At 34.8% G+C, this 23,550-nt stretch overlaps 1 protein-coding gene across 1 annotated transcript in view; it reads left to right on the top strand.

Annotated features, from left to right (window-relative positions):
- Positions 1-11,839, top strand: part of LOC129238140 (G protein-coupled receptor kinase 2) — a 35,928-nt gene extending 24,089 nt beyond the window's left edge. The window contains exons 7-11 of the mRNA XM_054873178.1: positions 5,536-5,784; positions 5,875-6,032; positions 6,188-6,391; positions 10,622-10,885; positions 10,969-11,839. Coding sequence (XP_054729153.1) covers positions 5,536-5,784; positions 5,875-6,032; positions 6,188-6,391; positions 10,622-10,885; positions 10,969-11,061 — 968 coding nt within the window. The 3' untranslated portion in view covers positions 11,062-11,839. The remainder of the gene's footprint in view (positions 1-5,535; positions 5,785-5,874; positions 6,033-6,187; positions 6,392-10,621; positions 10,886-10,968) is intronic.
- The last annotated feature ends 11,711 nt before the right edge of the window (positions 11,840-23,550 follow it).

Below are 23,550 nucleotides of genomic sequence, written 5' to 3'. Positions count from 1 at the left end.
TTGGCGCCGGTTAGCACGAGAAAGAAACGACTGGCGCGCTTTGTTAATCTCGGCCAAAATCGCGTAAGCGGTTATCGCGCCAATTAAGAAGAAGAAGAAAGTTTAAAAATAAATTTTGAAGCGCTCCGTGGGTTGTTCAACAAGTCGCTGAAAATTATTGCAGAAGGCATTGCCACTTTTCATTCTACATTTTGCTTGTCAAGCAGCATCGTTCAACAGAAAGTGCGCTAAATTCTGATTAGTTCGTCAGATAATTCTCAATACGCAAGAAAACTTGTCAAAAACCAGTACGATTTTTGAGCGACTTCAAACTTAAATTACCAAAACTAACTGGACCATAAAACTGCATACCCAGAAATTTTCCAAAAATTCTGAAAAAAATCAAAAGTTGAAAAGTTTGATGACAATATTTTTTTCTTTTCCATTTACGGTATTAAATTTTTGTGAATTTCGTACAAAGTCTGAATCTGTGTTTTCTGAGGTTTTTATTGGGTATGGGAATAAGTTTCCGTTCTTTCAAATTTACGAATTATTTAAACAATTTAATAAAAAATTATATTTAGGGAAGTATGTGCCATTGGAGGCTACAACTTTACTCCATCATTCAGGCAGCATACGAATTCCTCTGACGAAAAATTCGAGTTCGTTTGGCTTCCTTCCATTCATTGAGCCAGTTTGCGATGCACTCGTAAAAAGTGAAGCGCTCTCCAATAAGGGCTGACTGCATTGATCGGAACAGATGGTAATCTGAAGGTGCAATGTCTGCGGAATACGGCGCGTGGGGCAAGATTTCCCAATTCAGTACCTGTAAATATCCCCTCAAAACTAGTTTGTCATGTCTACCGTCCCATTCCGGCCGCTTTTGTCTGAGAGCTCGGTAACGATCGCCAATGATGGTTCACAGTAGTAAAGATGGAGATCATAATAGATGACACCCTTCTGATCCCATCAGGTGCACAACATAACTTTTTAAGCATGAATATTTTTTCTTGCTGTCGATGGACCTGGTTCACCTGGGCGCCACCAACATTTTCGACGCTTAAAGTTATGATAATAGATCCATTTTTCATCGCCAGTGACTATGCGATGCAAAAAACGTTTTCCTTTCTGCCGTTCAAGAAGCATCTCACACGTCACCAAACGTCTCTCGAAATCCCTCTCCTTCAATTGATGTGGCACCCAGTTACCTGCTTTTTGGACCGTTATCATCGCGTGCAAACGTTTACCGACGGTTGATCTGTCAACATCCAACTCTTTAGACATATTATCAAGAATTTGACATGCGTCTTCATCCAATAATTGTTGTAGTTGAGTATCTTCGAATTTCGAATCGATGCCCCTTCGCGATCTTTATCATTCACGTCGAAATTGCCACTTTGGAAGCGTCGATCCACTCTTTACAAGTTGTATTTGATGGAGCGAGATCACCGTAAATATTGATCAATATACGACACGTTTCAGCTACACTTGCATGACTTCCCGCAAATGCTGTTTTTGCTGGACGAACGTAGACATTTTTGATGTCAGATAAAAAAGGATCTTTACGCTTCAAACGAATGTCAACTCCTGCGATCGAAACCTCACATATACACCTTCAAATCACCAGCATATTACTAGAGCGAACACGAAAATAGTATCAGCAGCGACAGCACACTTAGCTCTTACATTCTTTATTGTGTACTTGTCCGAGGTCCTCTTCCAAGCGCCTGATCGTTGTGGATTCACAAATGGAGGGGCCTTCGGTGTCATGCCGCCTGCGAACGCCCGATGGCTTTTTATGAATAGCTTTTTCATATACGAATTACACTCGGAGGTTTGCCATTGCCTGCCGAGGGGCGACCGCTTTAAGAAAAAACGTTTTCTTCATTTTGGTGTTTTACCGAGATTCGAACCTACTTTCTCTCTGAATTCCGAAAGGTGGTCACGCTTAAATCCATATGGCTACGGCGGCCACTTATACTCTTTCCAAACAAACTTCTCAACAGTAAGAGATTTGGACATGAACGAAAATCATCTTTTTCGATGAAGCAAACATCTTTTTCGAATGCCTCCTGAGACCGCGCTATGTGCTGGCCCTGAAAGATTTGGAGAATCTCCCAGTAGGATGAAGTTATCGAACTAAAGGAAAACTATTTTCATAAATAAGCTTGTTTTTAGCTAAAGAGAGTTATCTTCTTTTTTTTTTTTGTTCCAATTAACATTGACTTTTTGACACATTCTCGTACTAAAGAGTTTTCCAATAAGAGGTGTTATTTTGATCAAAGGTCAATGGTTTCGTTGCTTGTGTGGCACCTAGCGTCGTCATGTTGAAAATAAACGTTGTCCAGATCAATTCCATCCAATTCCGCCCATAAAAAATCGTTACTCATCTCCTGATAGCGCAATCCATTCACCGTAACTGTTGCTCCAGCTTCATTTTCGAAAAAGTAAGGTCCAATGACTCCGCCGGACCATAAACTGCACCAAACAGTCACACGTTGAGGATAGAGAGGCTTTTCAACAATAACTCTTGGATTTTCTGAGCTCCAGATCCGACAATTATGTTTGTTGACGAAGCCACCGAGCTGAATATGGGCCGCATCACTCAAGATGATTTTCGATGGAATTCCGGATTATTTTCATGCATTTCAACGACCCAATCAGCAAAGACACGATGTCGTTGATGGTCGGCCGGCTTGAGTTCTTGTGTTAACTGGACTTTATAAGGCTTAAGACCCAAATCTTTATGTAAAATGCGGTGTAATGGCGTTTGTCGAATGCCTAATTCGAAAGAACGACGAGGAATGGACAAACTTGGATTTTCTTCAACACTTTCAGCTACAACAGCAATATTTTCGGCTATTCTTGAGTGACGTGCACGGGTTTTATTCTTCACATCACTAACTTGTCCCAACAGCTCGTATTTTTTCACCAATTTCTGTACCTGATTCTGCGGTCCGACAAGGTGCTTCGCGATGACCCAAAAATGTTCGAGTTTTTGGAACCGTCTCTGCCAAATTTTCACCATTTTTATAGTGAATTTTAATAATTTCAATGCGTTGTTTAAACGCGTACGGTTCCATTTTTAATAATGGCGTAGTTTCTACTTGTCAAATATCAAAAAATGACAGCTTCAGAAGTGGCATCTACCGAAAAAGCGGGCTATTCAAAATAACACCTGTTATTGGAAAACCTTTTACCATTTATGATTTTCAATATTTCGTTTTTGCCAGTCAGTTGCTTTATTTTACAAAAAAAAAAAACCTCGGCAGTAATAATAATCAGGAAATATTTTCCAGATTTTTTCGACAGTTAACTGTTTAAGAAAAATCGAAATTTAAAAAAAAATCCCTCAATCAGCCACGAATTTTGTATGATTTTCAAAAGCAGTATAGATTTTATTGAAATCTATCAAGCGGTTTTTAAGTTACGAAAATGCAAAAAAAATCAAATTTTCAGAAACCCCTTAAAATGTTTTTAACATACATAATAATTTTTAGTAAACTTTATTTGTATCTTAATTTAAAACTTGTCTTGTGGTTTATGTTCCTCAACGAATATTTGTCTTTATGCATTTTTTATTGCTGTATTAATATTCGTCCCACTTAATCTAATAGGCGTGTAGTAACAATAATTTTATGTCACCGTCACGTAATAGCTGGCACAGCTACAGAGTACCACCCAAATGAGTGCGGGAGGGGAAGGTGCAAGCTACTTTTGCCAATTTTCGTTCTGCCCTTGACATTTATTTTGCTGTCATTTCTCAAGCATTCTTTTGAGCAAATGGTTGGGGCGGTTGCTGTATTTCGTAAGGCTGTTTTTACTCGCATTGAAGTTGTCGTAAAAATATGAATATGAATGTGGGCAATTACTGAATTGCCAAATATTTATTTTCTTCCTAAATATACTTGTAAATACAAACATTTAATTTCTTGGCGCGTTTGCATTACTACGCCGTCCGTCTGATGGCAATGAAATTTTAATGAGTTGTTTTACGCATACCCGCGAAAGTTTTTTCTTTGAATTGGCGTTAAAGCGGTCAACCCCGCAATAGAAAATGGGTAGCCCCAAAAGACATTTTTCTCTTGAAAAACTTCTCATAAGAAGCGTATGATGATAATTATCCATAGTCAGAATCTGACTTTGATTTTGCTCTATAACTTCTGTTGTTTTCTACAAGTATTATTATATTGCATAAGGCATATGTATATAAAGGGTGGTTAAGTTTCAAGAACCGGTGTTGATTTTGAATAAAATACAATTTTTTTAGGAAATTATTGTCATTTCTATTTATTAAGATAATATTGGTATGGCTCAATTACGTATGGAACAAAATATCGGCCAAATGACCGCCGCGACCTCGGCGGCACACCTCCATCCGATGATCCAAGTTTTCGATGACGCTGAGGCATAATTGAGGTTCTATGCCGTTAATGTGCCGAATTATCTCATCCTTTAGCTCTTGAATTGTTGCTGGCTTATCGACGTACACCTTTTCTTTCAAATAACCCCAAAGAAAGAAATCCAACGGTGTCAAATCACATGATCTCGGCAGCCAATTAACATCGCCGCGACGTGAGTTTATTCGGCCATCAAATTTTTCGCGCAAAAGAGCCATTGTTTCGTTAGCTGTGTGACAAGTGGCACCGTTCTGTTGAAACCACATATCGTCCACATCCATATCTTCCAATTCGGGCCATAAAAAGTTCGTTATCATCTCACGATAGCGAACACTATTCACAGTAACTGCCTGACCGGCCTCATTTTGGAAAAAATACAGTCCAATGATGTCGCCGGCCCATAAACCGCACCAAACAGTCACTCTTTGTGGGTGCATTGGTTTTTCGGCAATCTTTCTTGGATTATCATTCGCCCAAATGCGACAATTCTACTTATTGACGAATCCACTGAGGTGAAAATATGCCTCATCACTGAAGATGATTTTCTTCGAAAATTGGAAAAAATTGAACGCCCGTTATCATAATGAGCCTGAATAACTTTAACGCGTTGCTCGATTGTGTATCTTTCCATGGTTCAAATTGAAATCTGAAATTGAAAAATGTCAAGAGAAATGCAGAAAAAAGCTTGACGTTTAGGTGTGGTTCACATTCAACATCGGCACTTGAAATTTAACCACCCTTTAGATAGGCCAAAAAGAGGGCCTCTCGATTTCAGTAAGCCATAAGTCTAAGATGAGTAGGGGATTAACCTTCTGCATCCGAGCCTGTGACCGGGAGTGTTGGCTTTACCACCAAACTGGCAAGGCGTGGGAATTTCTTCCTCGCTGATGGAGAGGTTATACCGCCCTGACTCGGTCGACAGAGCCTCATTAGCAAAAACAGGGGGACAGTGGGTGAAGGTTGTCGTTTGGAGAGGAGTGGCTGTGTTATTCGTATCACTTTGCTATTAACCCGCCTATTTTTAATATTATTAAGTTATTTGGCATTTTTAAAATCCTTTTTTCATAATGCTTTCTTAAGCATTTTTTATTTCCATTCTATTGTATTTTCTTCTTACCTTTTTAAATCTTATATTGCGTTGTTTTTTCTCCTAAAGGCGGTGACTTAAAATTCCACATCTATAATATGGGCGGAGATCCGGGCTTCGAAATGGTGCGCGCACGTTTCTATGCTGCCGAAGTGGTGTGCGGGCTAGAGCATCTACACCAACAGGGTATTGTTTATCGAGATTGTAAACCAGAAAACATATTACTAGACGATCATGGGCATGTGCGAATATCAGATTTAGGTTTAGCCGTTGAAATTCCGGAAGGTGAAATGGTGCGCGGGCGTGTTGGTACAGTGGGTGAGTGTTCGCAAACAGTTGTACTTTCTTTGTAAGATTTTCATGAAAACTTTGTTTAACAATATCATTTACTTTCACTCCAAAATACAGGATACATGGCTCCGGAAGTAATTGACAATGAAAAATACTCATTCTCACCGGACTGGTTCAGTTTCGGTTGTTTATTGTACGAGATGATCGAAGGACAGGCGCCATTCCGTATGCGCAAAGAAAAGGTGAAACGTGAAGAGGTCGATCGACGTGTGAAGGTGAGTGAGAACGCAAAAAAATAATTTCTCTAAAAATTTTAATTTGATAAACGAGAAGAATTTTAGTGGATAAATAAAAAATATGAATACTGACTCAAGACGAAGTAGTTCCTACTCCAATGATTTTTTTCTTTTATTTTCTTTTTCCCTTTTAGGAGGATCCCGAAAAGTATTCTAGTAAATTTAATGATGAGGCTAAATCATTATGCCAACAATTGCTCGCTAAATCGATAAAAGTACGACTGGGTTGTCGGAATGGTCGCTATGGTGCGCGTGAAGTGAAATTACATACTTTCTTTAATTGTATCAACTGGAAACGGCTGGAGGCAGGCATGGTGAAGCCGCCATTCGTGCCAGATGTAAGTATAGAATTTTTGAAAATAAAATTTGAAAACAAGTATTTATAAATTCCATTGCTCAACAATCGTTGTGATGCTGCAAGTTAGGTAGGTAGGTGAGGTGGCAGTCGCAACGTCATACTTAGACCTTTCGTAGGATCATTGTGATACCATTGGAACTTATCCTTACCCTATGGGCTCCTTTTCAAACCATCCGGTAGCTTTAATAAACGAGCAAAGCTTCGTTAGTTTTAGATGCGCTATGTCCGCTACATAAATTAAAAATGCCATATCAAGAGTGCGGAGACTCCTTGTCGCTAAGCTTTCACACTCACATAGAAAGTGTCTGACTGTTTCCTCTTCTTCTGTATGACGAAAGCTTCTACAGAAATCGAAGTACGGAAGTCTTAAATCTTCTAGCTTGGCTGCTTTTTAGACAATGACCAGTTAATACCTCTATCATTTTTCTTACTGCTTCTCTGTTAAATATTAACAAGTCTTTTGATCGACCGCTGTTCCATTTCGGCAATGTCTGTTTGCTTAGTTCGCATGTTATGAGATTTTGCCAACTTGTATTTACCTTATTGATGGTTTCCCTATCTATATCTATCTATTCCCTGTGGCCTGCCACCCAAATAAGTTGTACTTTGTAGTATTTTGATATGTCATTTAGAAGTTTAAAACGTTCTATGACTGTTTTTGACGAGTGTGTTTTAGATTCTAGCGCTTTTATTGCAGCTTGACTGTCCGAGTATATGAAGACTTCATTTGTGGATAATACTCTCGTTTTTATTACCGTAAGTCACTGCCACTGAAATACACTGCAATGATCAGGTAGGCGAAAAGATTGGCTAACTCCGAGTTTATCGGATTAAACCCCTCCACCTACTCTGTTGTCTAGTTTTGAGCCATCTGTGTAGGTGTTCCATGTTAAGAAAAATATTTTTTTTCGAAAAATCTGGCTTGCCCAACGCTCGCTGAGTTGGCGCGAAGCTCATCTTTCCAGGAGCAGACCGCAGGTAGTCAGGGGGATCCCAATTCTTTCCCGTCGCGGGGAAATCACCTCACATGTCCCTTGTCTGGCCAGTTCATCCGTCTCACAGTTTCCCGCAATTTCGCTGTGACCAGGAACCCAGATAAGGCTTATGTCAAAGAATTCGGACGCAGTCGAATGGCCGCTTTGCTGTTGGAGTAAATATTTACTTTCCTGACAGTTAGTATGCATGTGAGCAGCCAATCAGCTGCCTTCTTAATTGCGGAACATACTGCATTGGTCCGGTAACCTGAATTTGAGTCTGATGTGGAGCTCCTCGCAAAAAACTCCTCCGCCAACCTTTTCTTCCAACTTCGATCCATCCGTGAACAAGTTCACCCGGCCCTGTCCAAGTGCAGCCCCCCGTCTACTCTTCGTCGTTCGAAGTGTGCCACTGATTCCAATGAGTGCCGACCTCTGAACAATTTGCCCGAGACGAATAATTGGATATCCATTTCTTCGCCGTCTAATCGTGTTGTCCGCGTATTTTACAGCTTTCACCATACAAAAGGTGAGAGAAGTGTTTGTAGACAAGACATCTTTCTTATTCTTTGAAAGAATCGGGGCTGGTTTATTTATTATATGAAATGCTGGACTAAGAATTAACACAGAGAAAGCGAAATTTATGGTCCGATCCAACTCCGGTTTAAGGCATGATGGTCTGCTGAGCAGAGACAATTTATTTGAGAGTGTTGTTGAAATGGTTGAATATTTTTACTGAAATAATCCTAATTAGCGATCAGCTCTGTTAAACTACCGTTTTAATCGTGTGATGATGTCTTGTGGGTGTTTTTTTTAAGTCAGATCCATTTTGTGAGATCCAAGTATAGCAGCAAATTCTTTATCTCGATGTCTGAGATCTCAGTCACTAATTTGTAAGAACGGCTTATCGAAAGTGTGATGTCTTGCCCTAGCTAGCCCTGGACATTCACATAAATAGTCGAAAAGACTTTCCTTCACCGCTTCTGCTTGACAGCTTCTGTAGATGGGATTGAAAGGAAGGTTAAATCTGACTGCATTCTGGTTGCATTCGAGAGTGTACAAGAATTTACCTATCTGGGTATCAAAATATCGGCCAATAAGCATACATCATTGACAATAAATGATAAAGTTTTAGCAGCAAATAAGTCTTAGTTTTCTAAATTATTATCTCGTGAGCGAAAGCTAAGGGTATACAAAACCTTAATCCTGCCTGTGCTTACCTATGGTCGCGAACTATGGACGCTAAATACTACTGACATTAAGGGGTTAGGGGCAGTCAGAAGCTCGAAAAAATTAGGACTTTAGCAAAATTTCAAAAATAAAAATTAATAATAGTAAAAGTTATCGCTGTTTGTGTGGCGCCCGTTTCTCCAGAAGTCTCATGCGGGGATCATCACAAGTTCTTGGAGATTCATCTAAAATCAATCGGACAAGAGAAATTAGTTTTATTAATAGATAATCTTGTGCCTGATCGAAGCTTTGTTTTGTTTTTTTTTTTTTCAAAATTAAGAATATGGCGACCTCAGGAAATATTTTTCACACTTTCGAGAAAAAAACCGACAATTAATTGTTAAAAAAAGTCGAAATTTTTGAAAAAAAAAAATCCTTCGATCAAGCACGATTTTTTTATGTTTTTCAAAAGCAGTTTTTAAGTTTCAGTGTTCACCAGTTCAAAAAACATAGTTTTGAGAAAAAACGCATTTAAAGTTTTTCTATCGACCGCCGGAGCACCCGAGCGGCCTTTGTTAATTGTTGAATAACGCGAAAAGTATTTGTCGGATTCACTTCAAATTTTCACACAATATTTTCAAGATATTATACTTTAAGAAAATGCCAAAAAATCCAATTTTTTGAATATTCTGACTACCCCTAACCCCTTAATGAAATCATAAGTTTATTGAATGTTGCTTAGCGCCTTTTCTTCAGTCGTGCAGTCGCTCCTTCCTTCGGCGATTCGTTTTGAGACAGAGCATTACCACGACGGTATATATATAAATATATATATATACATATATATATATATATGTATATAAGATCATCTAACACTTAGTTGAAGCATAGGACGCCAAATGTCAACAACACGCGCAGTTTCCAAGCGGTCCCCTATCCATGTACTAACCGCACCCGACGCTGCTTAATTTCGGTGGTCGAACGAGAACCGAAAAGATATCCCATAGGAAATTTCTTCGATAGCTTAATTTAATATTACGTTCTTTCGCAACCATTATTTAGTTTTTATCGGCGGCAATATATTGCTTCGACGACATGATGTCGTAAAACTTCTAACTGATTTCTAACAAACTGAAATTTCTCCATGCGTGTCGCTCGTTTCTGCCGTTCACACTGGAGTGGCGTAGTTCACCACCAGTCTGCCGATTGCATTGTGAGTTATCAGCAAAGTTTCCTTCTCCGCGCCCTAAGTGCTAGCGGCTAGTGACCTTGCGGAACTTGTTTCTTTGTTCATAGCTCACTCCAATTGACGGTGGAAGTAGTGGTTGAATGTCGAAAATTTAGTGTTAACAACTTCCACGTTCAGCTCTGGCAATATCTACTTGAGTTATACGGTCAGGAGCTGCAGAATTTTTTAGATAACCAGTTATTTTAGCGCAAAGGCTGTCTATGTTCAGGCTCGTGACTATAACCATGGGCTATTTATTCTCCTCTGGCCTCTGTATTCATCAGACTGCGACGCAGTTTGAAGGGATTGTATGTGGATCCCCCACGGTCGTTCCGATGATATTTTGATGGAAAGAAAAAAGTGTATTAGTATTTTGTTGTTATCAATAATTTATTTTGTATTTCCATATATACATATGTATGTACATTAATGACACAGACAATAATACACTAAAGTTAGAATATTCTTACCTAACGATGGCTGACACGTCCTTTTCCTGTAGTCCTCTATTTGGAAATGATATTAAATTTAAATGATATAACGAAAGTAGCCTCGCCGAACAACGTTTAACACAGTTAACGTTTTAACTGTTCGGCGGGGAAATGGCGAGGCTAACTGCCTTAACGTTGCAGCGATTGGAAGCAGTTGTTTGCAACAGTCGGAACGGTAGGCGGTATTAATTTATAAGAATTTAGCGTGTGGCCTAAACAGCCCCTATTCCAAAATAATTCATTAGAAATAATCAAATAAATTTGTTTCGTGCATTCAATTTGAAACTATCGCTCGAATTATATTTTATAAATTATTATCATATTTCTATTCCTTATGCCTACCATAGCCTCATGCCGTCTACGCCAAGGATGTGCTTGACATTGAACAATTCTCTACGGTCAAAGGGGTGAATATCGATGATTCCGATACGAATTTCTATAGTAAATTCAATACTGGTTCCGTGTCGATTTCGTGGCAAACCGAAATGATGGAAACGGAATGCTTCCGCGAACTGAATGTATTCGGCGTCGATGATAGTCCAACGCCAGATTTGTTGATCAATGCGCCGCCGGTGCCCGAAAAAGCTGGCTGTTTTCCATTTAGAAGAAAGGTATGTGGTAAATTTTTTTTATTTTTTAAATATTTTATTATTAAAAAATTGTAATTTTTTTCGTTTTCTGTTTTTCTTTACAGAAGAAGCAACCGCTGCGCACTCAACCTATACCCATTCCCGAACACTTACTAACCACTAGTCACAGCGTTTCCTCGACCACAGTTGAAAGCTGATAGAATAGAAATAAGTAGAATTAATAAGTAAATGCACGCATGCGCATCAGATAAACAAAAAAACAAAAACAAAAGCAAAAACAGAAACAGAAAGCAAAGCAGTACATTATTGAAAATGGTGCAGACAAACGCGCACACACACACACACACAAACATATACAAAGTTGCATATGGATCATTTTGCGCATTTGGATATTTGCGACTTTGCTGTCAGCCCATAAACTATTATACATAAATGCATACAAATATATGGCATAAGTTAGCACACGCACACACACAAACGCACGAGCGAATGCAGCAAACGACACACAAACATTACTACATACTTACACATATACATACATACATATATTTTATTATGTTTTTAAGAGTAAGAAGACGCGTAGCACAACACAAACAACAACAATAACAACAAAAACGAATACACAAACAGCTATGAATTATAAGAATTAGAGATTTAACAAATTTTGAGAGAAAACATTTCGAAAGTATATCTAATTGTAGTTATTTGTATTTTGATTGTAATTTTTTTGTATGGTGCAAAAACAAAAACAAAAAGAAAAGTTAAAAAGATACAAAAAGAAAACTATGAAAACTATTAATTAATAAATGCATAGAGCATAAAGGCATATTTGTATAATTACACACATACACGTGTGTGCACAATAAAAGCAGCGCAACGTATTGCACGTATTGAGCATTTATTTATTTTTGTTCTGACTTTTTTTTATTTTTTATAATTTTTTTCCTTTTTTAAAAAAATTTAGTTCCTAATACAATAAAACTCATATGAATCAAAGTTTGAAACTTTGTATTATATAAAATTTTAAAAGATTAAAAAAATTTTCATAAAAATTTCAAACTTTTTAATCGGAATTTTTAGAAAAATTTTAAGTATGTGGACGTATTGCGAATATTGAGCATTTATTTATTTTTGCACTTTTTTTTTATAAAATTTTTTTTTCTTTTTTATAAATTTCTCTTTTTTTTTATAACATTTTTTTTTTATAAAAATTTAGTTCATACTCGTACTACAATAAAAAGCACATGAATCAAAGTTTGAAACTTTGTATAAAATTTTAAAAGATTAAAAAAAATTTCATAAAAATTTCAAACTTATGATCAGAATGTTTAGAAAAATTTGAAGTATGTGGCCTTATTTCAAATATTGAGCATTTATTTATTTTTGTTTTAACTTTTTTTTTATACATTTTTTTTTCTTTTTTATAATTTTTTTTTTTTACAAATTTTTTTTCTTTTTTATAAATTTTTTTTTTTTTCTTTTTTATAATTTTTTTTTTTTTTCTTTTTTATAAAAATTTAGTTCATACTACAATAAAAGCCATATCAATCAAAGTTTGAAGCTTTGTATAAAATTTTAAAAGATTAAAAAAAATTTTATTAAAAATTTTGAAACTTTTTGATAAGATGTTTGGGAAAATTTTCAAATGTGTAGTTTCATAGCCTTTTGAATTTGTGTAAAATAAACTACAGCCGACCTTAATCCGCTAACGGGTTGAGATCCTCGATCAGGTCATTTAAGTAAGTATGTAAATTGCAAGTTCAAAATGCGCGTTGATTTTTGATAATTTTTTTTTTTTACGGTGTTATGCATTTCCCACCTTTCACGATTGCCAGAAATTTTGTTTATATGGCGAAAATGCCGCATGACCGGCAGCAAAAAACTGTTTTCACCTCGGATTTGCATTTTATTACACTTAATTGTCTTTTTACATCGAACTGTCGTTCATAAAAAATTCCTTTAAAAAAATTCGTGTAAAAAAATCGTATAGAAAAAACGCTTTTTAGAAAAAAAATTTATTTTTATTAAAAAAAATCGTGTAAAAAACTCTTTTTAGAAAAAATATTTATTTTTATTAAAAACAATCGTGTAAAAAACTCTTTTTAGAAAAAAAATATTTTTGTTAAAAAAAAATCGTGTAGAAAACTCTTTTTAGAAAAAAAATATTTTTTATTAAAAAAACAAACTCTTTTTAGAATTTTTTTTTTTTTTTATTTTATAATATTACAAATTTATTTCGTGCTTACACATTTTAATTCATTAAATATATTAGAAAACAAATTATTAAATGGCGAGAGCGAAATCCACCGATTCTCAGCGACTTTTCCTGAGACTAATTTAAGCGCTTCGTGCATGCATCGAAAAATCTCACTCTATTTGATCTAAGAGTTTCAAGAAAAATTCATAAAATATTGAAAATCGTGTTAAAGCAAAACAAATCGTGTAAAAAAAGAATATTTTTTTTATTTTAAACTGATGTTAAATCAAATTCATGTAAAAAAATCGTGTTAAAAAAATTGAGTATATATCAGAATTATGTTGACTATGGCATACTCGAAATTTTTCTAAAAAAACTGTTTCAAAAGTGTGAAATTTTGATGAAATTTGTTGAATTTTTTTTTCTAATTTTTTACCAAGTTTGAAGCTTTAATTTATAGGCTTCTTGTTGCGGTATAAATTATATTTTTATAAAAAAAGTAAAAAAAATGAGCTGCTCTTACCAAAGGGGTTGAATGACAAAACTGCGTACCTGAAAAGTTTGCAAAAATTCTGATTAAAAAGCGCGGATTCTTGTTGAAAATTTTTTGATTTTTTTTTACAAAGTTTAAAACTTTAAATTATATGCTTTTTGTTGCGGTATAAATTATATTTTTATAAAAAAATGAAGAAAAAATGAGATGCTGTTACCGAATGAGTTGGTGCGGATTCGAAACCCCGGGCATGAAATGCCAAATGAGAGAAAAGCAACAGTTCTTACTAATAGCAGTCGCTCCTGGCAAGCAATGACAAATCTCCGAGTGTACTTTTGCCAGAAAAAAGCGCCACATAAAAATATCTGCCGTTCGGAGGCGGCTTGAAACTGTAGGTCCCGCCATTTGTGGAGCAACATCAAAAAGCGCACCACAAATAAAAGAACGAACTTGACGAAATACTGAAGAAAGTGTGTAAGCGCCAGTTTTATATAAAAATATAAATTATGTTCTTATAAAAAATATAAAAAAGTAATAACAATTAAATAAACACTCAAACCTTTGCTAAATGTCGCGCTGCTGTTATTGTGCACACAGGTGTGCATGCACACATACATATATAAATATTACTTTAATAATGAATTTGTAATGAAACTAGAAAACAAAAACAAAGTACACCCAAAAGACTATGCCAACAACAACAACTGGAATATAAAGCGAAGTAGAGTTAAAAATAAAATTTAAATAAAACAACAACAAAAAATAAAAAATAAAAGAAAACCTAACTCAGTTTGTAACTATCAAACTGCAATACTAATATTTTTAGTAAATGTTTCCTTTTTTACAATTTTTGATTACATACAACAAAAACATATGCATACGCAAATAAAACATTAATCGATAGATACATTTAATTGATATTTGTATGTATTTGAAGAAAGCATAAATATGTATTTGACAGTCATGTAAAATGTGGTAGATGTAAGCATTAGTAAGAAAAAATATCAAAAATTAATAAACATGAAATTTGAAAAAAAATAAAATTTTAAATCTTAAAATGCAATACAAAAGCTGTATTCATGCAGAATTTGTTGGACTATGAATTTTTTTAGGTAGCCTATTTCCAACAAGAACTTAATTACAGTTAAGAGCTCAGTTGCGAGTATACAGAAGCGGGCGCATATGGGATATCACGACTTAGTTCGCAGTGAATTTGAGAGAATCTGTTAGTTGTTGCGCTGATGCAATTTTAGAGTTTTGCTTTTAGTTTTGTTTTATTTTGTTTAGCTTTGTTTGCCAACAAATCGTTTTGCTATTATCTTCCATATTCGCATAAACCTGATTTAACTGCGTATTTTAGTTAACAAAAGTTCCATATTTTGACGTATCCTCCTCCCATAGTTCATTTTCTTTCGATTTTTTTTTTTTTTTTTTTTTGTGTTTTGCCAACAACTATGCTTTCTATTATCTTTAATATTCGCAAAAACGTCATTTAACTGCTTATTTTAGTTTACAGAAGCCATGTCAAGCAGTCATGTAATTGCAGTTCATTTAGACTATGGCAAAATTGCTCTCAAAATCAAAATTTCACATCAATCTGCCTAATCTGGTATTATATCTTGGTTGAGTTAATTGCTCTGTTAAGTTTCAGAAATACCCTTTGTTAACACCAGAAACGAGCTAACTCGCCCAGCTTACATTTTTTTCACATTTGTGGCCTGCTAAAAACAGATGACTTACAGAGCTAAAGAGAATCGTATGCAATTTTCATATCTTGTTTGCCTTTTTAGCATTTTCGATTTCCAAATATACTTCCATTGCCATTTTTTATTATATGCTAAAAGTAAAGCAGAATGCGTGTTTCTCTGTGTTTATACGAAAATTCTGCCTTCTGCCATGAAAAACTTAATAAATTATACTCTTCTTGTGTTAGCAAGGGGAAGAGTCTGTTTGCGCCTGATGTTATCTTATAAAAAATATTTACATTTCCCATACGACTTTCACTGTTAATATAACATTTTCTGTTAGACCAGCATTTTTATGTTAATAGCGCTAGGAAAGAGAGTGCACAGGCATTGGTAATAACAACAACTGAGTAACAATTTGAGTATTTAAAATATTTAACTGTAATTAAGCATGAACTGCAGTTGAGGCTTGCTGGAAATGACGTGTTATGTAGTTTTTTTTTTTATTTGCTTAAAATATTTAAAAATAAAAATTATGCAAACAATAAAAAATTAACGCTAAGAACCAGTTTTCCAGTACAAGTTTGAGTGAATTTGAACCAAATTTAACACTGCAAAATATTTGGAGGTTAAATTTCTTCTAAGAAGCTAAGAAACCGTGTATGAATACAGCTTCGGGTTGCATATTAGTTGTTAAGTATAAGCAAAAATTAATTAAATAATAGGGTAAAATTTTATTTGCAAAAACATTTTTCATAATAATGTGCTCCATAACCGTTAACTATTTATAAACCGCTAGCGTAGTGTGTTATTATTTTTTGTCTTCTTAAACCAGAGCTGGGCTGTATTACAACACATCAAAAAAAAAAAACGAAATTGCAAAAATGTAAAAGCCAAAAATCAAACACTCGCAGCTAAAATTTGTAAACTGCTTTGCCATTTGCGCTCAAATTGAGAATATTTTATTGGATTTATGCTGGATTTTTAAATTAAATTAAATTTATTTTTGTAAATTAACGCGCATATTATGTATGTATGTATATATACATAGGTCATAGTTGAGGCAAACTTGTTTTGAAATAAGTTCGAAAATATGTGGGTATGATTGGGCAGCTTGTGAAAATGCAGGCATTTCAGCATTTAAAAAAAAAAAAATTTTTTTTTTTAATTAAAAAAAATAAAACTTTCATATTGATGTGTTTTAGCGGCTTGTAGTTTTTACGATAAAAAAATAGGCACGCAGACATTTTAACATTTTACAAAAAAAATTTTGATTTAATTAAAAAACTAAAACTTTCATATTGATGTGTTTTAGCGGCTTGTAGTTTTTACGATAAAAAAATAGGCACGCAGACATTTTAACATTTTACAAAAAAATTTTGATTTAATTAAAAAACTAAAACTTTCATATTGATGTGTTTCTTCTGCGTCTTGTCTATCTACGATAAGTGCGTTGTATACTTTTGGGTTTGTTGTTGTTGTAGCAGCATAAACAAACTCACATACATATTTGGGGAATGCTGCTGGTGTGACAGTCCATGGCCGGATATAACTTCGAGTCGTTCCGATAACGTAGAACGTAACGTTACGACTGTCCTGGGAACGAACCGATTCAAATATACTTTGAACATAAGCAAACCGACTGTCGTGGGTACTTTTGCTTCTAAAAGATTTCGGTTTCAGTTTCGATTTCAATGCTACATTACCGGAACGTCTCGGATTATAAGCGGCCAAGGTCTGTCACTTCAGCGGCATTCCCCGAAAAATTGTGCATAATGATTTTTGCTGTCCAATAATAATAATGATAATAACAACAACAACAAGTTTCGAAAGCATTTACGAAATTACAAAAAACAGTTATTGTAAATATTGCTGAGCGTTAGAGATTCCTTTTTTCCAAAACAAAGCCGTTGATTGAAAGAAATCATGAAAATGTTTTTTTTTTTTAATTGAATGCGCTTTTCCTTGAGGTTCTCAAAATTTGCCCGACTCGACCATACAAATCCCTAAGACATGAACTATAATAACCATATATGTATATGTAAATATGTAAGAAAGTATCAGATTTACTAGTCTGTAAGCGTATGGATGTATTTTGAAAACTGTTATATAAATTTTAACATTTTTAAATTTTTTGTAGTAAATTTAAATTTTTGTTAAACATTTACAATCATATACGCATAGCAAGAGTGAACTGAATTGCATATAGAAAATGTAAAAAATGTAATAGATTACAAATTAAACAAAATAATATGAAATTTTATCAACTTAATAATCACTACATTAAATATTCATTACGACGAGCAGCATTACTCGAAGCGTTTGTATTGATACATTAAAAGTACTTTAAAGAACACAGAAAATAAGAGTCAAATACATAAAGGCATATGCATGCATGCATACATACATACACACACAGTTGAATTAACAGAAAACAATAGCGCAGGTATTCTTACATGCGAACATACATACATATATAAGGCATGCATATGTAATTAGTACGCGAATCATATGTAAAAACTGCACACGCGCAAAAGTGAATCATTTTTCTTTTTTTTTATATACTTTCTTCATACCAACATCAGTTCATAAAGTTTACAAGATACAAATGCGAAAGTAAGAAGCTCGTATGTACCTAGCAAAAGGAGGTGAAAGTTGAAGTCAATCAATTTGAATATCAAAAGTTGCTGAAGTGCCCTCGTTTCATTTGATCTGAAGTGACCTCCTATGACAGGATAGTACTGTTCACTAGACAGGGCTAGTTTACTGGAGCGGCAGCCCTTGGTCGGAAAAACCCGAGTCATTCCGGTAACGTAGAACCGGCTGCCATGGGAATGATAACAGGATATTACTTACCATTGGTAGTCTGTAAAGTCTGTAAAAATTTCCAAATACTTCTTGGTAGCAAATAAGGGTGGTTAAGTTTCAAGGGCCGGAGTTGATTTTGAATAGAATACAATTTTTTTTTTTTAAATTATTGTCATTTCTCTTTATTATGATAATATTGGTATGGCTCAATTACGTATGGAACAAAATATCGGCCAAATAGCCGCCGCGACCTCCATCCGATGGTCCAAATTTTCGATGTCGCTGAGGCATAATTGAGGTTCTATGCCGTTAATGTGCCGAATTATCTCATCCTTTAGTTCTTGAATTGTTGCTGGCTTATCGACGTACACCTTTTCTGTCAAATAACCGCAAAGAAAGAAGTCCAACGTTGTCAAATCACATGATCTCGGCGGCCAATTGACATCGCCCCGACGTGAGATTATTCGGCCATCAAATTTTTCGCGCAAAAGAGCCATTGTTTCGTTAGCTGTGTGACAAGTGGCACCGTCCTGTTGAAACCACATATCGTCCACATCCATATCTTCCAATTCGGGCCATAAAAAGTTCGTTATCATCTCACGATAGCGAACACTATTCACAGTAACTGCCTGACCGGACTCATTTTGGAAAAAATACGGCCCAATGATGCCGCCGGCTCATAAACCGCACCAAACAGTCACTCTTTGTGGGTGCATTGGTTTTTCGGCAATCACTCTTGGATTATCATTCGCCCAAATGCGGCAATTCTGCTAATTGACGAATCTACTGAGGTGAAAATGTGCCTCATCACTGAAGATGATTTTCTTCACGAAGTGCGCGATATGCATTTTGATTTCAATGCCCGTTTTCATAATAAACCTGAATAACTTTAACGCGTTGCTCGGTTGTGTATGGAAAGCCATGGTTCAAATTGAGTCAGTCTGAAATTGAAAAATGTCAAATGAAATGCAGAAAAAAACTTGACGTTTAGGTGTGGATCACATTCAACATCAGCCCTTGAAATTTAACCACCCTTTATTTAATGTTGAAGGCATGCAAAATGCGGTAATCTCATTTAAGTTAGGATAGGCTACGTTAGATTTCGCTAAAGGTAGTGGCACCCCACTTAGGCCGAAGTTTTCATAAAAAAAATTGTAAATATATGAGAATAAGAAAGTTAATATCTCTGGTCAAAAAACGATTTCCTTCTGCAAAAACATGTTTTGATATTAGATTAGATTAGATTTGTGGGGGTTGGACAAGTCCAAGCACTCAGTCAGGAGACCGGATAGATTTCGGAGACTACACCCGGATAGATTTCAGTAGAAAGAATAGAGAGATAGGAAAGATGAAACGTAGATGGTAAGACGGATAAATTAGTTTGAGGTCACTCTTCCACAAATCTCTTGGATTCATTGATGAAACTTAAGAGATTCGGAAGAGGAAGAGTATGAACTTTATCGATACGCACAGGATAGGCATATCGGGCTGTCGACAACCGCCATGACAGCCATATACTGACTACAGGCGTTGTGCCCTGTAAGTACACCAACCGGTACTCTCAGGTACTTTCTGCTGAGTTTTAGGAAAAAGGTCACTATTTTCCTGTTTGGTTCTCTCACAAAGCAGTTGACTACTCTGCACGAGTTCAACCCAGCCCAACGTCCTCTATGGGTAGACCTCATGAAGTCGTCAATCCATAGTTGAATCGATACAGAATTGACACCTAGAAAGGGTTCAGAGCCTAGTGGCATACTTGCAGAGCCTTCATTAGCCAGTTTATCAGCTAACTCGTTATCTGTAATACCACAATGTCCAGGCACCCAAATAAGACTAACTTTGTTGTGTTTTGCAACACTGTTCAGTTTTGTCTTACATTTACCGACTAATTTCGAAGAGCAGCGTGGGTTAGCAAGGGTTTTCAGTGTTGCTTGACTTGTCACTACAAATATTTTGATATGCGACATCCAAAATTTGTTAAACCGAATAGTTTGATAATTTTGTTTTTTTTTCGATTTTCACTAATTTCACTTCGATTTTTCATTAATTTCGCCTTAATAAAAATATTTTTACAGCAAAAGCCTTAATAAATATTTGGCACTCATAAAATTATTTAAAAAAAATCGATTGAAACATATATAAGTGGGCAAGCTGGTACATATGAGCGTCTCTTTTCATTATTTTTTAAAATCTCAGAATTTTTTTTCTTATTAAATTTTCATTTTGTTTTTCATTTTCAAAAATTTCAGTTTTTTTTTCTTATTAAATTTTCATTGTTTTAAAAAATTTCAGAATTTTTTTCTTATTAAATTTTCATTTTGTTGTAAAATTTCAGAATTTTTTTCTTATTAAATTTTCATTTTGTTGTAAAATTTCAGAATTTTTTTCTTATTAAATTTTCATTTTGTTGTAAAATTTCAGAATTTTTTTTTCTTATTAAATTTTCATTAATGTGTAAAATTTCAGAATTTTCTTTCTAATTAAATTTTCATTTTGTTGTAAAATTTCAGAATTTTTTTCTTAATAAATAATAAATTTTCATTTGTAAAATTTCAGAATTTTCTTTCTAATTAAATTTTCATTTTGTTGTAAAATTTCAGAATTTTTTTTTCTTATTAAATTTTCATTATTTTGTAAAATTTCAGATTTTTTTTTTTTATTAAATTTTCATTGTTTTGTAAAATATCAGATTTTTTTTTCTTATTAAATTTTCATTGTTTTGTAAAACTTCAGAATTTTTTTTCGTATTAAATTTTGACTGTTTACTTCATTGTTGGGCTGAAGAGAAAGAACTCGTTGATATTTTTACTCATTTTCATAGGCTTTTTCATTGCTATTGTTGCTATATTTCGATTTGTTGTTGCATATTTGTACAATACATAGCATACATTTAAGTAATTTTAAAATTTCACATGATGCTTATTTTATTGTTTAAATATGTAAATATTTTACTTTACTTTAATTGTGCATTTATGTATAGGCCAACGAACGTATACAGATACGAGTACTATAGAAAAGCATATATGTATAAGTATGCATAAGTGTGCGTATAAATACATAAGTAGGTATGTTTAACTTTGCATATAATTTTATTTTATTTTTAAACGAGTATTTTATAATTTAATTAATTAATTAATTAACTAATGAATGGCAATAAAAGTGATTTTTGCATATTTTTATATGAGTTGGTGAAATCGTTGTTTTTATTTTTCACATTCTTTTTATATATAATTGTGCATTGGTGCAACACAAAAAATTCAGTATTTCTATTTTTTAGTTTTTGTTTTTTTGGTACTGTTATGAATAATCGACTATCGAGGATATTGGCATTTAAATATTCATATAATGTTGTTGTGCGAGTAGGACGTGTTTTTATTGCGCTCCCGAGTTTTTCACTTTTGTCTGATTACTTTTGCTTTTAAAATTGCCATTGCTGCATATATACATACGTGTGCGTGTGAAATAACTATCTTTTCTTGAGTACCAACAACTGAGATTGTTTTCCATGATGTCAACAACACGCAAAAATACACAGTGCAAAGCTTCATCATAACCTCAAAAATCACCACAAAATGCTACATCGGTCGTAATAAATTTCGAAGAGCAGAGAATCTCCATCATTGTAGAGCTAACAATCGTAATAAAGAGCTCTAAGCAAGGAATCATGCAAAAAATCGTGAGTTAGCTGGGAAAAGCTCAAATTTCAAATTTTCCATAACCGTTATTCAGAAGCGGGTTACTGAGGTTGAGAACTCTTACGCTAGGGCTAAAAATACGCATGAAGAATTTGTTGCTGTTCGCGCCCCGCTCACTAAATTACAAAGCAGCACAGTAGCCACAGACATCATAATAAACCAAGAATGGCAGAGAAACAGATTGCGCCTTCCGAATTCGACGTGTCGTAAGAGCCCATGAATAAACAAGCAAAAATAAGAGAAATTACTTCTTTATGAAGAAGAAGAGTAGGCGAAAGCACTGGAAGCAACCAAACACAAGAAATTATACGCACACACACACACACTTTCTATTCACGGCGTCTTCCGCATAAGAACGCAAAAAACTGCATTTAGAGGCTTTATACATATTCATTTGTGGTTTCACAATTTAAAACGCGGCACTTCGTTTTCATTAGTTTAATTTGTTTTAATCTAACAAATCACAATATTACGAAACCATTCACTGAATTTTCACAAACATGTAATTTCTCCTACCTGTGTTTGTTTTGTATTGCGAAGGGAGCTGAGGTCAGACTTGTCACTGTTTTTAATGGCGCTCAATACTCAATTCGTCTTGGTAATAAACGGTATCCCTGAAGAGAGAGATGAAAATTTGGCTGACATCTTCGCTAAGCTGTGCAGTGCAGCACGTTTCGAAACACCCTCACTGCGGTGGGCGATCAGACTGTGAAGTGCCAAAGGCAAAATGCGAAATAACAACAGCCACTCACCAATCGTCGTTAAACTGTTCTCTTCGTAATGACCGCACACAGCTCTTTAAATTAATTGCAGTCTTATGGAAGTCCCGCAAAAGCTCTCTTAAACTCTCTCTGATATTGATCAGCTCGGAAAAAAATGTTATTCTTATTGTAAATGATCTTAACATTTCCTACTACCAATTAGATTGCACGCGCACAAAATCAGTTTTATGGACGAAGAACATTTCTTAAAAAGCGTAAAACTTTAGTTTTTCTAAGACGAGTTGTACGTTCACGGATGCGACGGTCGCTTTTGATTGTACTGCCTACAAAAAGTGGTTAGCATGTCGTTGTAGCGCTCTTCGTTGACCACTAGATTGTCCGGTGTGGCGTACACTCAGGCCCATAGCCCACTGTGATGTTACATGGTGGACTTGTCTCGATCTTTCCTTAAAGCATTATGGCAAATTAATAAAAGTCTTTGGAAGATCTGTGATTTCCACTGTACTGAGGTCTTTCAATTCGTTAAAGAATTGCCTATCTAGAATGTTGATTCTTCATCTACTGAGAGTAGCAGTGGTTTGTTGCTGGTACTTACATATGTACATAGCTGAGTAACTGACGCAATATTGTCGAAGTCATTTCGCTCCGAATGGAAACTTAGACCAATAGCTTCATTTAATTTGAAATTAAATTAACACCAAAACCAATAAACAAACCATATTAATTTTTATCATTCAAAGAAAACGACTAATTTCATTATACAAATTACATTTTTCTAGTAGCATTGCAGTATTCCTGTTTGATATGTTGTTGGCAACAAATCTCTGTTCAACATATTTCTGGCAATAGCGCATACATGTGTTATATCAACTTTTAGCAACATTATAGTATGTATTGCTGTTTTGTATGTTGGTGAGAACAAATCTCTCTTCAACATGTTTCTGGCAGCACTACATGTTTCATGTCGCTGGTGACATTGCTGTGTTGCTATGTTGTTTATTGCTGACAAGAAATATCGCTTCAACATGTTGATGGCAGCGATACTCACTCGTATTCTGCATTAGCCGAAGGTAGCAATTCAAAGTA

The sequence above is a fragment of the Anastrepha obliqua genome, chromosome 1 (assembly GCF_027943255.1).
Source record: "Anastrepha obliqua isolate idAnaObli1 chromosome 1, idAnaObli1_1.0, whole genome shotgun sequence".
NCBI lineage: Eukaryota > Metazoa > Arthropoda > Insecta > Diptera > Tephritidae > Anastrepha > Anastrepha obliqua.
Note: the sequence above shows the minus strand (reverse complement) of the source record. Positions and strands in the feature narration are given on the sequence as shown.